We start from the raw sequence: 16,351 nt of genomic DNA, 5'->3' as shown, positions 1-16,351 counted from the left end.
TAGTACGTTCGGATAATGACACGTGGCGTTACGAGATTGGTTAAAAATCTTATCCGAAATTAAAACTATTTTATTTATTTATTCTTTTATAAAAATTTTAAAATATTTTAAATGGGCCGAGTGCCAGTGCATTTTGTAGGGGTTGAGATCATTTGTGCCAACGCATTTTTAGACTAGGTGCTAGCACATTTTTTTAGACTAGGTGTCAGCGCATTTAGTGTGATAATATACATAATATTGAAATAGCGTCAATACCATAGGTACAATATCCATGATATTCGTAATGTTTCTGTGAACACGAAAAATTCCTAAAAACAAGAGACAAGAATACGTGTACAAAATAATATTTTTTGGTTTAATGATTTTGGGGTTATGATCTCTCTTTGTAATTTGGTCCTCTGATTCGACCTCTATAAGATGTAGATTTGTTGATCCAAAGGCCGTCGAGGCTTGATCTTGGATGAACAGTTGTAAGTTTCTTCAAGGGCCTTCGTGGCTTTGATCTTGAAGGTTGATGGAAGTTTCTTCAAGGGCCTTCAGGGCTTGATCTTGAATGTTGATGGATGAGCGGATCTTCAAGGGCTTTTGGGCTTGATCTTGAAGAACGGTTGGTTTTCTTCAAGGGCCGTCGATGCTTGATCTTGAATGAACAGTTGGTTGTCTTCAAGGGCTTTTGGGCTTGATCTTGAAGAATAGATGTGTGGATTTGTTTGTTGATCCAAGGGGCTGTCGGGGCTTGATCTAAGGATGAACAGTTGCTGAATGGATCTTCAAGGGGCGTTGGGCTTGATCTTGAAGAATGGGTGTATGGGTTTGTTGAGGATGTTGATCCAAAGGGTCGTTGGGGCTTGATCTTAGGATGAACGGATGATGAATGATGAACACTTTCTTCAAGGGGTCGTCGGGGCTTGATCTTGAAGGTTGATGGATGAGCGGATTTTCAAGTGCTTTTGGGCTTGATCTTGAAGAACGGTTGGATGTGTGGATTTGTTGATGTTGTTGATCCAAAGGGTCGTTGGAGCTTGATCTTAGGATGAACGGATGATGAACAATGAACACTTTCTTCAAGGGCCGTCGGGGCTTGATCTTGAGTTGGTGGAAGTTCTTCAAGGGCCGTTGGGGCTTGATCTTGAAGGAGGATTTGACGAAGAACGAAGAGTGCTTTCTTGATCCTTCGGGATTTTCTTGAGAGCTTTAGAACTTTAAGGCTTCAGGGTTTTGGTGTGTGTCTTTGTTGATGTTGTTGATCCAAAGGGCCGTTGGGGCTTGATCTTAAGATGAACGGATGATGAATGATGAACACTTTCTTCAAGGGTCGTCGGGGCTTGATCTTGAGTTGGTGGAAGTTCTTCAAGGGCCGTCGGGGCTTGATCTTGAAGGAGGATTTGACGAAGAACGAAGAGGGCTTTCTTGATCCTTCGGGATTTTCTTGAGAGCTTTAGAACTTTAAGGCTTCAAGGTTTTGGTGTCTGGGTTTGTTGAGGTTGTTGATCCAAAAGGCCGTTGGGGCTTGATCTTAGGATGAACGGATGATGAATGAATCTTCAAGGGGCGTTGGGCTTGATCTTGAAGAATGGGTGTATGGGTTTGTTGATGTTGTTGATCCAAAGGGCCGTTGGGGCTTGATCTTAGGATGAACGGATGATGAATGATGAACACTTTCTTCAAGGGGCTGTCGGGGCTTGATCTTGAAGGTTGATGGATGAGCGGATCTTCAAGAGCTTTTGGGCTTGATCTTGAAGAACGGTTGGATGTGTGGATTTGTTGATGTTGTTGATCCAAAGGGCCGTTGGGGATTGATCTTAGGATGAACAGTTGATGAACAATGAACACTTTCTTCAAGGGGCCGTCGGGGCTTGATCTTGAAGGTTGATGGATGAGCGAATCTTCAAGGGCTTTTGGGCTTGATCTTGAAGGTGGAAGTTCTTCAAGGGCCGTTGGGGCTTGATCTTGAAGGAGGATGGATGGGCGGATCTTCAAGAGCTTTTGGGCTTGATCTTGAAGAACGGTTTGATGTGTGGATTTGTTGATGTTGTTGATCCAAATGGCTGTTGGGGCTTGATCTTAGGATGAACAGATGATGAACAATGAACACTTTCTTCAAGGGCCGTCGGGGTTTGATCTTGAGTTGGTTGAAGTTCTTCAAGGGCCGTTGGGGCTTGATCTTGAAGGAGGATTTGACGAAGAACGAAGAGTGCTTTCTTGAATGGGATGGACACCCAAAGAGAGACTCTAGAGAGTTGGTGCCCTGCTATCATTAGACCGATATAGGGATGGGCGGTCTGAATAGTCTATGACCAACACCAGAAGCAGCTCGAAATGCCTTTGGTCCGTTAGTGGCATAAAAGCCCAATTACTATAAGATAAACTCCCTTTAGGTAATTTTGCGGTCTACTCATGACGTCAAGCATAAAACCGTCATATTGAGCATATTGTCTACATGTTCTTCTCCTATTGAGTGTAGCTAATTTATGTCTCCACAAATGCTCCACATCTTGTGTTTAAGTAGAAAACAAAAGGAGATGTACTTCTTTTTTGAATAGGACTTCCTAAATGCATAGGATTTTCTTCCAAGACAAGGTAGGTTTTCAAGTCTTAAAAGGAAAATGTTTACTTTTCTTTTCCCATAAGGACTTAATATAAATAGAAGATTACCCTTGGTTGAATTCTCGCAAATTCCTTGCTTAGTAAATTTAGGATTTGTGTAGATAATTCACAAAGAAAAATTATAAGTATGATATTTTCACTTCTTCCTTCCTCCTCATCTTCACACGTAATGGGGCAATAGAGCGGCACCCCTGGTATCCTCGAGTTGGCTACACATAAGATGTTGTCGCTGGGCTGCCCAAGAGTTGTAAGTCCGTGATGGAATTGGGCTAGAACATTGTTTGGCCCAAAATGGCTTGGCTTGATGCTACCCCAAGCATGCAAAGGGTACATCCATTTCATGTCAAAACTGATCCTTATTATATTCTTCTTACTTATTTATTTATTCATTTGTACATATACATCGGGTCCTTTAGATTTCGAGAGTCTTTATGTTTTAGAACTGGGTTGAGATTCAAAAGAATTAGGCAAAGTGTTTTGAGGGGGTCAACCGGCATGGTGAGCGAAGTGGGCGTGACTCAGAGAAGGTTGCGATGCAGAATGTGACACAAGTTGAGGACATGGCTCATTTAGCTGCAAAATTTCTTATGTCTCACCGTTCTTCCTAATTCAATAAGTCAATTCGTCTCTAACTTTGCTATCAATAGAAGTGGCAATAAATTAAATTAAAAACTTGTGACTATATTCTTACGACTTATTCGTTACTTTAACAGGTGTTCGCGACAGAGTCAGAGTGCAATGTCGTCTCTAAAAAAGGTTGCAAGTTGCATCGAGTTTCCAAAATACAAGAATGATGCAAACATTAACTGAAGTAGGAAAATTTGTTCTGAGGTTGATGTGGCTAGATATGAAAAAAAAGGTTTTAAGGCTAACATGTAAGGCAATGATGTGGCTTTCCCTTCGGAAGTTGGCGTTGATGAAAATAAGGTTTCACCATAAAACCGATTGGCTACATGGGGAATAGTCCACGATCATATAAGCACATAGCAAACTTTGTCCCTCACCGATGTGGGACAACTCTCCAAACCCATCCGCGCGTGTGGTGGATTTTCAAGCCTACATGTGGACAACAATTGGGTGATGTGGAGCGCGTGTAGCCGTTGGGCTTCACATGTGGACAACCTTGCTCTGATACCATGATGAAATTGATGTTCCACTATAAAACCAATTGGCTATACGGGGGAGTAGCCCAATATCATATAAGCATATAACAGACCTTGTCCCTCATCGATGTGGGACAACTCTCAACAAGCGTGAGGCTAGTAGATGACTATCTAATTCTTTTCATCTCTTTTCATTTCAAGCTTCCAATTGCTCGGTTAATCGAGGATGTGTTTTGTGCAGTGGGATGTCTTTATGCTCAATGAACATTATGAGCATATGACCACCTTCTTCTTATGAACCGGGTAAGTGAGCAGCTCTGCTATCATGGCATGTATAGGCAGAATGTCGACATGCTGTCTGCAAGGCGCGTAGGCACGGTTACTAGCTTGCTAAAGTGAGCACGAAACTCGAAAGATGATGTTAAGCTATTAAGAGCAATGACTTCGTTGGAGTATCTTCATGGATGTGGATGGTTATTGGGTTTTGTGCGTATGGAGTTTGATGGTTGCCTCTCTTCTATGCAAACAGGGAAGGTTTGCTGCTACGACATCCTAAAGATTACCAAGAATTGGGAAAACAATGAACCTTCAGGTCTGCAAGTTCGTGTTGAGTCTGCACTTGTTAATCTTTGTGCTTTGCATCCTAAGTTATGCACCTTGTGCTGGCAAAATGATGTTGATTGTTGATCGTCTTTTCTTTGTTTCGATGTGAGATGAACAACGATGCAATGTTGGACTTTTTATTGGTTTGCGACTTAGCCTTGTGAAGTGTAAGGCTGGAGAAAAGTCAAGCAAGCAATCTTGGCGGTGACAGACAATCAGGGATGACAATCATGCACGAGTTATTGAATCTTCACGTCAACAAGTTGCGATCCCTATGGTAAGCACAATTTTGGTAATGAGGATGACTTGGATAATAGCAGAGAGGTCCATATTTGTGTCTTCAAAATCTTCCACATCTTGGGGAGGGGTTAAGGAAACAGTTGCCAGTGTTAGCATTAAACGAGTAAGAAGAGGATCGTCACTACTCCATGCATTAAGCAGGAAATAGGGTTTTGTGCCAGTTATTATATCTTCATGTCACGATGAAAAAGTTGTTTCAACTATCAATCTGCTTCTACAAAGAGAGATGAATTTTCCTTATTGTTGTTTTTCACGTTTACAACCCATGGCTCCCAAATAGAGAGTTGTCATTCATAAAAAAGGCATTGTATTTGCATGATCTCCTAGGTGATGATCCATCGTCTGCCGGTATTGCGAAAGTTGGACTTCGCCAAGCCAAAATCTTCGATTAGTTTGCGCCTTGTGAAGCTTAAGGCTGTTGCTTTAAAGAAAGCTAAAGAGAAAGTCATGGTGGGCAATTACAAAGTCAACAAATGGGAATTACACTTCAAAGATTTCATAACCTACAAAAAGTGATATAGGTGAAGCTAGAATGTGATGGATACCTTTCGAGTTAGACAGTATCAACTTGGACTCCACTTTGGTTAAGATGAACGAGATTGCATTAGCCTGGAGTGAGATGTGGGAGAAGGTCTGTCGTTGGAAAGGTCGATAATAGTAGCGCTTATGTGGGTGGCGTTTATGTGCCTTAAGAGCCTATTGGAAGGGAAGAGAACTTTGCCTTGGTTACTATTCTTCACGTCAACTTGTTATGTCCTCTCAAAAGAAGTTGTCGACTGTTTAGTTGACTCTTGATGCTTGTAAAGGAGATTCTGAAGTCCGTTAAGTTGACCCAACAAAGAATTCTTCTAATTAAATGATTGAGGTGAAAAGTTTGAAAAATATGTTACCTTCCTTGTCCTCTACCCCCACAAAAAGGGGCAATTATTGGATTATTGGGTATTCATTTAATTAAATGTTTGGTCATTTTAAAGGAGGAGGATTTTTTTCCTTCTTATTCCCATCCACTTCTCATCTCCCCTCCTCTCACATATTATTTTTTGTCATATTGTCTCTATAAAAAAGTAATATAAGATGTTGACATGGTTAAACCGTAACCGTTCAAATAGAAGGGGAGATAACTCTCCTCCCATTTTTAAACCACTTGTTTTTCTTTTTTTTTTAAATTATTCTTCATTTGGTTAAAGATTTTTATTTTTTCGTTTTTGGTCTCTTCCCTTGGAAGTGAGATGTTTTAGGTTCGAATCTCTTAGACAACAAATTGAATACCAAATTAGTTTTCTCATTATGTAACTTAACCGAACTTCATATCTCTTTAATGTACAAATATCAATAGACTCAAAAAAAAAAAAGAAAAAAAAAAAAAAGTTCATTGGCGAATAACTGAAAGCCTTTTTCTTATAGGGGACAGAGACGGAGCGAGTCGAATTAAATTGGGGGTTAGGGTTTTGCTCGGTGGAAGATCAAAAATGGAGGGTTGGGACCCGAACACCAAGTCGACGCTGACCCAGATACCACTCTTGACGACGAAGGCCGGTCCCAGAGATGGGGCGGCGTGGACGCAGCGGCTGAAGGAGGAGTACAAGGCGCTGATCGCATACACCCAGATGAACAAGTCCAACGACAACGATTGGTTCCGAATCTCCGCCTCCAATCCCGAGGGTACACGGTGGACTGGCAAGTGCTGGTACGTCTACAACCTCCTCAAGTACGAGTTCGATCTCCAGTTCGATATCCCCATCACCTACCCCGCCACCGCACCGGAACTCGAGCTCCCTCAGCTAGACGGCAAGACCCAAAAGGTCGGCCTTATTTTGATTTTACGATTTCCCCTCTTCCCCCATTTTTGTTTTCTGATTGTAATTTAAGTCCATTAATTTCTGGGTAATTTTGGATTGGTTCAGATGTATAGAGGGGGGAAGATCTGCTTGACGGTGCATTTCAAGCCGCTTTGGGCCAAGAACTGGTGATTTTTCCATCTTGCTGTCTTTAATTTGTTGTATTTGTTGAATTATTGTGAATTTTTTATCTGTTTGGTCACAGAGAAATTATAAGAAATGAAAGGAAAGTTTTTTTTTTTGTTGGGAAATTTGTAATATTTGGGTTTACTTGAGATTTCGAAATCAGCTGTGAACTCAGCTCTTAATTCGCTTTAAAAGATATGACATAACAGAACAATAAAAACTCAAATGTTGTTGCAACTGATAAAGAAAACTCGAAATTTGTTTGGCTTTTTGATTATTTGCTTCGAGCAGAAATTTAGGATGCATGGTTTGTATATTTCAATATGTTAGTCATCTGTTACTGAAACCAATTTATGCATTTAGATTAAGTATCTTTGCCTCTGTGAGAGGAATTTCTTTTCGCATAACATGACTTACCTTGCATTTTCTTTGTGAAAGAATTATGTTTGTATTCTTTTCTGTGGATGGAAAATAATTTTTGTAAAACTTGCGCAACGCATTTTCTTTTTCCTTAATTTGAATTGTAGTGAGAAACATCCGTCTGTGGAACTTTTGCTTTTCACGGCATTCACATAGTAATTGATTACCATGAAAGTGTTAGTCTTCCTTTAATCTCCAACAAGGAACTTACTCTAATCTCTTCTGGAAAGCATTAATAATGCAAACAAACAACGTGCTCATTTGTTTAAATAAACATGTTTGGAGTTATCGGCTAGTAGTACTTATGATCTTTCTCATGTTGTGCAGTCCAAGATTTGGTATAGCACATGCACTTTGTTTGGGTCTTGCACCATGGCTTGCGGCAGAGATTCCCGTTCTTGTGGATTCTGGTATGGTTAAGCACAAAGATGATGCTGCATCATCAACTGAATCTTAGTTCAGTGTAATATTGGCGCTGTAAGAGTAACACCTCGATGACAGAGAATAAAGGTTGAGCCATAAGTAGCAACTTACTGGAACCGAGGATCATAATTTATCAGCAGAGAAATACATTTTTTGAGATCAAATACATGCTCTTGAAACTATTTTCCTTTTTAGTTTTGAAATGCATACATTTACATTGTAAGATATGAGTTGATACTTTTATCTCGGTTTCTTCTCAGTTGGTATGTTCTTGCTTTCTGCAAACTGTAACCAAGAACTACTGCACCATTTGATATTTGAGTCCATTGCACTACATATGCATTCTTTACCTGATATATCCCATGAAAAATGTCAGTAGCAGAGTCCGGATGTGAGCACCGGCTATATCAGCATCATTAAGATGATCAGGCTTTCGTTCTCCAATTATCGTACCTATTTCCAATGTCAGAATGCCAACAGACGGGAAGGCACCTTCTTCGATCTGTGCTTCTTTTGACGTCCTTACTCTTGTGGGGCTGCTTCTTGTTTCCTCTTTTGCCCGCGGAGGCTGGGAGTTTGTGTTTTGGGGACGGTGATGCGCATAGGCTTTAGAGGAGGGGCATTGGGAGAACAGAGAGTAAGGACAACTGAACTGAAACTGTAAGTACAGGAACCCTGCGTCATGATCACACTTAAAGACTTAAAGTGGGTCATTTTTGTTAATGACTAATCAGTGTGTACGATCCAACTCAAGAAACCCAACAAACAAACGAAGAAAATTGGATGTAATAAGAAAGATTGCAAATTTATAAACCACAAACCCTAGAAATCACAAAATTCAGAAACCCAATCGCCACTGCGTTTGGGGTCGTCCCTTTCCTGCACAACACATAGCGATTAAAATTGCCAATTAACCAGAGCGATACAGAAAATACCTTCGAACGATTGAAAACTGGGTATCTTCAAGCAATTGGAGAGAGAGAGAGAGAGAGAGAGATCCGAAATGCAAACACCGATCAGATTTCAGATGAGAAAAGTGGCCGTCTGTTCCATTCGCTGCCCCTTAATTGATGTACTGATCGTTGAGAGAATCGGATCACGTTTTTTCGACCGTTGGGACTTTTAGAGCGAGAGGGAGATGGGATTTTGAAATGCAAAGCGGGCGCTGACGGGAGAAATAACGCGCTCGAAGGCGGTCCTTTAATTGAATACGGACAAGCAACAATCTACCCAAACGGTTCAAATCCAGGGTAAATTAGTAATTACATGATGTAAGTTTTTCTTTTTTCATTTACATTTTCTTATCGATATTACGTTTAAATTGAAAAATAATTAAATTCAATTGCTCAGATTCAACATTTTATAAATTAAACACTAGATAAAAGTCATACGTGGGCGTCTGAATATATGATAATGTAATAATACTTTCATTATGTTTTGATCAAACTACTTTACCTTTATTTATGTGTTTTTCTTATTTTCCAATTAAATATTTTATGTACATTTTAAAAAATTTAGAGTTTTTTTTTTTTTTTTTTTTTTTAACAACAATAGTATCTACAATAAGAAGGTGGGGGAGTGAGTTAATCCTTACAATGGTTTGCCTTAATAATGTAGTTTACCTTTGCATTTGACGAGAATCGAAGAGTTTAATTTTTTTTCGGAAACATGACCTACATCCATTTCATGGAAAATAATCTCCTTTTCCTTTTTTTCCTTCTTAAAACAAATATGAGTCATCATGTCAATAAATAATTGGGGTTTGAGTTTTTCCGTCTCCTTGATATGATTTAAAACTATTGAAGTTCTATGAAATGTATTTTGTGTTTTTATCTCTAGAGGTAAAGCTTCTTATTAAGAATTTATGTAATATATAAATTGTATAAAGTTTTAACATAAATTTTGTTTAGGGTTACACATAACGTGTCGTTAGCTTTTTACATACCAAATTATATGATAATACAACATACGAGTAGCTTGGTACGTATCTAAACTAAAATTACATAATGTACCAAAATTTTGATTACATAACATACCAAAAATATAGCAAATTATTTGTGGTACATTTCTTCTTACGTTACGTTTAATATATATGTGCATGCATATATATATACTCACACCGTGTATGTAATATCATTTGGAATAATGCAATACATTTGTACGTTTAAAATATCACATTAAAATGCTTTTTTGTTTTTACAGAAATTTTATTGGTTTTTTTTTTTCTGAAATATATTGAATTAATGGGACATAAATTAACAAAATTTTCTTTTACAAGATTTTAGGAGTGTGTTGTCTTTTTTTTTGTTTATTTAATTAGTAAATTAAAAAAATTATTTGCCAAAATTAATTTAAATTGTTGAAAGTGGTTTGTTCAAATCTTTAAATGTCTAAGTTGTTTGGTCCAAGAAATTAAAAAAAATAAAGCATCTAGATCAAAATGCTCTATTAACAAAACATTATTTGTGCAAGTGACTCTTTACCACAGTGATGGAAATGAAAAGATTAAAAAGAAAATCATGGCCATTTTTGTCTACTTTTTTTTCGCTCGCGCAAGGCGGGTAATGAGGCCAAGAAGCTCCAACCATTTTCTTTTGATTTTGTTCTGGTTTGATGGATATGACCTTCATACATGCTGAGTGTGTGTGTGTGTGTATATGCAGAATAATCATTCAAATATTCTCTTTAAATTTGCATTAATTCAGATGAATTGCATTGGCATTTTCTTGGAAAAGGGGTACTGTATTCTTCGGTAGATAAATGAATTTGTTAATTTCATAAATTCTTCGGTAGCAAAAACTGATAATCATTACCATTTCGGCAGACTGCAGTGCACTAGCATTCCTGAGAGAGAGAGAGAGAGAGAGAGTGAGTTTGTGTAATTCCCCCGCCTGATTTTATTATCCGACCCGGTTTCCGACTTCCAGTGGCGGGAGAGAGGCGGCGCTTGCGAACAACAACGCGGGAGAAATATAGATATACTTTTCCTATCCACTGTAGGATAATCCCTTTTGCTCACCCAACGGCTACTTATGTGAAACCCGCCCAGCCGTTGGATGACATTAGATCCAACGGCAGAGGCTTGGGAAGAAAAAGTATATAATCACCTACTCCTGTAAGGAAAGATCTCAATCGATTTCGCAACAAAACAAAGAAGGTCCTTGTCCTCATCAAACCCTAATTTCTTCCACGTCAATTCTACATAAGTAACAGAGAGAAACCCTAACTCGACCATGAACAGAAAACCTAACGACGTCTTAACAATGGAGGAGGAGGGTTATGGTGGTATTGTGCCGCTGGGTTTCTATGAAAATCCGCTACTGGGTTCTAACGGTATGCCGCTGGGTTTTCGGTTTCATCCGACCGATCAGGATTTGATCAGTTTCTTCCTTTATCACAGAGTCCTCCACAGAGAGTCGTTAATGGCGTACTGCAACAATTTTAAGCTTGTCTATGAGTTCGACCTCTTCGGCAAGACTCCACCCTGGGTGGTTTGGGAGAACTTTGGCGGACCGTGCCTTGACGGTCAAGATTTGTTCTTCTTCTGCCAACTCAAGAATAGAAGTGAGGCCCGCATCAAACGTGAAATTGACGCCGGAGGAACGTGGAGCGAATCCAATTCAAAGCCGGTTAGGGATTTTCAGAATGAAAAACCTATTGGGAAAAAGAGGAATTTGCGGTATGAGAAGGAAGGGTGTGAGCACGACGGTGACTGGCTCCTGGAAGAGTACAGTATGCTTCCTAGTGTAGTTGGTGGCACTGATGACTCCGATCACGAAATTGGAAAGGTGGTTCTCTGCCGACTTAAAAAGAGTTCTAGGAGTAGAAACAAGAAGAGTTGTTCGAATGCAACCCAACATGTGAACGAGGAGCGTGCAAAAAAGAGAGCAAGAAAAGAAGTCAAGGAGAAGCCGGTGAAAAAGAGAGCAAGAAAAGAAGCGAACAAGAAGCCGGCGAAAACAAAGGCAAGAAACGAAGTGGGATCACAAAATACTACTAGTGTGATCGCCCATACCATCGATGAAAGCAATTATAAGATGATTAGTTACGCTACTAATGATGATCAGCAGTGCATAAGCAACATTGACGGTAGTACGATGCCCGCAAATTTTTCTGATCATGATTATGTGCCGATAAGCTTGGTCAGCGAAGGTGGTGAGCAACTTTTGAAAGATGAAGACTTTCTTTTTGAGAACGGCGAAGAAATATTTTTTGACCTCGACGATTTGTTTGCACCATTAGACTTGTGAATCTGCATGGTTGCAAGAGGAGCTGCCCTCGAATTGACGAAACTCAAGTGCCTTTGCCGTTGGATGGGATGAATTGTTGGAACGATTGTTTGTGGTTGGGCAATTGTGTTCAATGATCAGGAGAGGAGAAGCGCAGTTTTGATCACGAGAGATTGTAATTTCTTTCTTAGTTTATATATAAGATGTTTCTTTGATTTCTTCTTGTTATTGAGTTAATTCCTGAGCAAATTCGTTATAATGATAAATGTATAGACTGAAGTTGGTTTTTAACATGAATTGAAAGTATGAAAAAGCACAGAAACTCATTGGCAGTACAATGAAAGAATCCATGGCGGTAAATATTCCGTCGGAGCCAAGAAAAGATCGATCACATGTTTGTTCGTAAAAGTTTAATCACTCAAATATAGAACCAGTTCAGATCCAAAGGACAAATAAGAGCTTGCGTAATTATGAAGAGCAAATTGAAATCATTGTATTCCCTACAGCATTCAAAGACATCCCAGTAACAGGACCATCACGCGCTTGAGACAATCCATGTCGTTGCACTAAGAGGCACATCTGTTCCTGCAGCATTCAAAGACATCCAGAAACTTGTACCATGTTGTAAACGAAAAATTGCTAATGTTCCTATCTGAAGTTTCAAATTTACCTTCCGTGGACTTTCTTAAATCAACTCATCCAAATCTGAACACCGTCTAATTGTTAATCAAACAATGCAGAACAAACCCGTCATCATCATGACGTACATTGTAGTTGAGTCCATCCGATCCAAAGCAATCCCAATTTAAGACTATTTAAACAACGCTTAAGGTTGTATTTCCCTTAATTATGATTTTTTTTTAAATAATATTTCATGAATAGTAATGTCTAGGCAACTCTTAAACGGATGAAGATGCATTAAGACAGTTACTATTTATGCTATGAATAGTGAGCGACTAGTCCCTCGCCCCGTTGCCTGGGGAAACACTCTCACCTGGATGGCCTTTCAAATGTTTATGGCCCTGCCTCAGTTAGGAAGGCTAAGAAATCATATCCATAATCTTTTGGAATTCTAATCCTTTTATTCAAAATAACGAAGAACATGAGACAAAGTACATCATAAGTCCCATCTTGAAAGAAAGCTTGAAAATAAGTAAACGTCAGTGGATGCAGTAGAATTTTCCACAATTATTATGAATACATTAAGATGATTGACATATTATTGGTGAAGGCTGCTTCACTGGATCATTCTCTAGTATCTACCCGACTGTAGGTACCGCCGAGACTCTGCCCTTTTGATCACTGAAAACATACACACGGTTGCAACAAAAATTGTCCAATCTAATCAATCCAGGCTTTAAGATGAGAACTGTAACTGATGGGTTGCTCTTCTCGATTATGGCTGCAGCCTCCGACGCAGGATTTCCAACTAGTTCCGGCCAAACATATTTGAATTCTGAAAATAGTAAAAATTATCGACATTCAAATTTGTAGGTGTGTATTTGATATATATTAAAAATAAATAAATAAATAAAATATAGAAGTAGTGGAGATAGAGAAATAAGAAACCTTGACCACAACATGCAGCATTTGTACAGCCTTCGCTGACGCAAGATGGGTAATGAGGCCAAGAAGCTCCAACCATTTTCTTTTGATTTTGTTGTTGTGTGATGCATATGATCTTCATACATAGTGTGTGTGTGTCTATATATATGCACAATAATTATTCAAATTAATATTCTCTTTAAATCTGCATGAATTCAGATGAATTGCATTGGTATTTTCTTCGGATAGGGGTTCTGTATTCTTTGGTAGCTAAATGAATTTGTTAATTTCATACATCGTATTTGTTTATTTGGTGAGCCTTTTTTCGCTGGAAGTGATGTCGATCGAGGAGGGTGGCAAAGTCCGTATTCAAGTGCCTCTGGAGATTGGTTGGTTGTAATTTAAACGCCTTGGCTGTGTGCTTCCTTAAGCCTTGGCTGTGTGCTTCCTTATGTCGTATTCCCCTTCGATTCTGTCAATGTCAAAGACTCCTATACTGTTGGGAACTTCAACATTCAGTTTAGAGGACCTCCTCAAATGGTTTGAGTTGACTCCCACGTCTGCAGTTCCGGGTTCAAAGCCTGTCACCATACGCATTGCTCTCACTTCAACTACTCCGATTCCATTACCATATGCACTGACATGGTTCAGACGGTCCGTTCTCAAAGTCTTGCTTTTTTTACTCCCTGGAAGGATACAAAATTTTAAAAGCTGGACATGTTTTGTGGATGAGCATCCAAAGGATGCAGAAACAAGAATGAATCGTCTCCCCGGAAAGGAAGTAAACCAAAAGGTGAGTATCTGCGTTATCTTTGATAGTAAAATGAATTTAGTGAACCGTTATTGAAATTCATATACATTAATTACTAACTCGTGCATGTTGGTGGTGCAGGTACTTTCACTTCCAGGCAAAAAACTAGAATATGAAACTAAGCACTGCTCTAAGCAGAAAAATGAACTGAACTTTATGACAGTTAACGAGTTCTGTGCAGAACATCCCTATGGGAAAGCGGTAGCTATGCTCGATTTGAAATCCAGATTCCTAGAGGTAATGAATCTTTTTATATATATATATATATATATATATATATATATATGCTGATAAATTGGCAAACGAGGGTATGGCGGTTTCAGTACCAATGTAGAGAGGCAAAAGGAATCGATGGAGAATGATCTGAAGGAAGATCTACTTCAGTTCAATGAGAAAGGAAAATAGCCAACCAATTCAGTGCCTCGGAGAAATCGGGTCATGGTGTGCTACTGGAGGAGGTGGATGGAAAAGCCAATGGACATGAGGCCCTGGAAAAATACAGCTCAATTGGTGGGTGTGACGGCAGCTATGGTAGTGAAGATAGGCAGATAGTGGCAGTTGTGGATGCAGTGGTAGATGTGGTAGCATGTGTGGTGGTGAAGATATGGAAAAAAAAGTAGTGCTTGTGGTGGATGCGGTGGTGGATGTGGTGGATGCGGTGGCGGGGTGGAGGACATTGTGTTGGTGGTTGTGGCAGCTGCTGCAGGAGTGCCCGGTTGGGGATATAAATCGGAACACCTATATCCAAAATAAATCAGACATGCAGACCTCCTCCTACACTTGCGTCAGTCTTTAGCAAAAATAATGTTGTTTGTATTTTCACTCTTGAATCTAGTTTCTGTAATGCAATGTACCAGAAAATAACAAGCTTTCAATAAACGATTTCTTCCCCGAGACTTTTACTCATTGTGTTCTGTTTCTTGTACTCCAAGCTTCCGCCATTTTCACATAGCTTCCGTTGAATCGGAACCATTGGCCCCCTACCTGAAGGCGCATTGTTAATTCCAGTTTCTTGCTCTCAATGTCAGGTTGCAGTCGGGCTTTTTCAACTTTGATGATCAAGACTGCGCTTCCTGTAACCGAACCGAATGCATTTCCACAGTTTAACAACTTCCTTTTCTAGCATCTGAGTATTGGAATTAAAACGTTGTAACTCAAGTAGTTAAAGGTATTTACTCGTGCACGTGAAGTCATAGGTTTGATGCCTCCCACCTACAGTGTCTATCGTCCCTTTGTTTATGTCCCTCAATTCTTCTTTGATTATTTGATCCTAATGCTAAGAAAACAAAGTGTAATAATTTGTGGACACCAATTTTCTCATCCCACGTGGCACGCACCTCTCTTATTTTTAGCAATTGAATTCAACAAATCAAAAGAAACTCAAGCTTATGGGGCGCGTCGAATCGCTGAAGGGCCTTGGTGGAGTCTCAATTTTGTAATATGAACATAGAAAACCAAAATTCTTCCAAATTCACTTCAATAGTGTTGTATCCATGTTGTCCCAACTCCTAACTCGATGTTTGTTAACCAAGCAGCGCATCCACAAACTTCTTTCTCGAACCAAAACTAAGAATGGTGTGCAAAAATTGAAAAGGGATACTTAGAAATCACTAGCCAAAACAAAAGGGAGAATAAAGGGAAAAAATTAAAATCAAAGCCAAATTCTTCATCATTTCATTTCCCTTTCTTATATTCTTCCATCCCATCTTTGTTGACCAACTTTTGGATGCAGACGCTCACCGAGGATTAGAGGAGACCAACTTACATCACACTTCGTAACGTCCGATCAAATGTTAATATTTTGTTACAACAAATTATATTATCTACACTAGGGGGTGAGCTAGCCATAATAATATGGTTTAAATTCTCCTTTGGTGAGAATCGAACCAAAGACCTCTCATTTACAAATGAAGAAATATTACTAGACCGTAGTACTAAGTGGCCCGTCAAATGTTAATTTTAGCTTACGCTAAAATATTGATAGTTATTTTTTCCTAAACTTAACAACCCAAGCCTTTTTGGCACTTAGTATTATGGTCTAGTGATATTTTTTTCACTTATAAATGAGAGGTTTTATGTTAGATTCTCGCTAGAGGCAAAGTTGAACCACCTTGTTGCTAACCTATTGTGAGGGTAAGACTAGTCCCTCTCCTTTAGTGTAGATAATACTGTTTGTTAAAAAAAAAAAAAATCCAAGCCTTTTTTTCTTCTCTTGAAGCCCACAAACAATATAATTTTCTAATTTTTGATGTTGATAAAAAATTTAACTCTTTCCTCCTAACTAAATTTAGCTAGTTAGTGTTTCCCAAAGTTAAGATAGCTAGTCATTTAGCTTTGGAGCTTGAT

At 39.1% G+C, this 16,351-nt stretch overlaps 2 protein-coding genes and 1 long non-coding RNA gene across 5 annotated transcripts; 2 read left to right on the top strand and 1 right to left on the bottom strand.

Annotated features, from left to right (window-relative positions):
• Positions 1 to 6,016: 6,016 nt before the first annotated feature.
• On the top strand, positions 6,017 to 8,169 carry LOC103939733 (ubiquitin-fold modifier-conjugating enzyme 1). 3 transcript variants are annotated; one of them, XR_007257938.1, is made up of 4 exons: positions 6,017 to 6,415; positions 6,518 to 6,579; positions 7,325 to 7,507; positions 7,797 to 8,169. XR_007257938.1 is itself a non-coding variant. In XM_009349847.3 (3 exons), exons 1-3 carry the CDS (start codon positions 6,083 to 6,085, stop codon positions 7,452 to 7,454), a joined length of 525 nt encoding a protein of 174 aa, XP_009348122.2. In that variant the 5' UTR covers positions 6,019 to 6,082; the 3' UTR covers positions 7,455 to 7,686. The 3 variants fall into 3 exon arrangements, 1 of the variants encoding a protein (XP_009348122.2); XR_007257937.1 differs by having other exon boundaries at positions 7,705 to 8,169; XM_009349847.3 differs by lacking the exon at positions 7,797 to 8,169 and having other exon boundaries at positions 6,019 to 6,415; positions 7,325 to 7,686.
• On the bottom strand, positions 7,609 to 9,621 carry LOC125476631. Its single transcript, XR_007257939.1, has 2 exons — positions 8,356 to 9,621; positions 7,609 to 8,095 (listed from the first exon to the last, which is right to left on the bottom strand). It is a non-coding gene; the product is annotated as an uncharacterized LOC125476631 (long non-coding RNA).
• Positions 9,622 to 10,683: 1,062 nt separating this feature from the next.
• On the top strand, positions 10,684 to 11,670 carry LOC103960786 (NAC domain-containing protein 71-like). The gene has a single exon (XM_009373270.2). The coding sequence runs from the start codon at positions 10,684 to 10,686 to the stop codon at positions 11,668 to 11,670; it is 987 nt and encodes a 328-aa protein (XP_009371545.2).
• The last annotated feature ends 4,681 nt before the right edge of the window (positions 11,671 to 16,351 follow it).

This window comes from the organism of the source record quoted next, unplaced genomic scaffold (assembly GCF_019419815.1).
Source record: "Pyrus x bretschneideri cultivar Hongxiangsu unplaced genomic scaffold, Pyrus_bretschneideri_v1 Contig2, whole genome shotgun sequence".
In the NCBI taxonomy this organism is placed as follows: Eukaryota; Viridiplantae; Streptophyta; class Magnoliopsida; order Rosales; family Rosaceae; genus Pyrus; species Pyrus x bretschneideri.
This window is presented reverse-complemented; position numbering and strand designations above follow the sequence as displayed.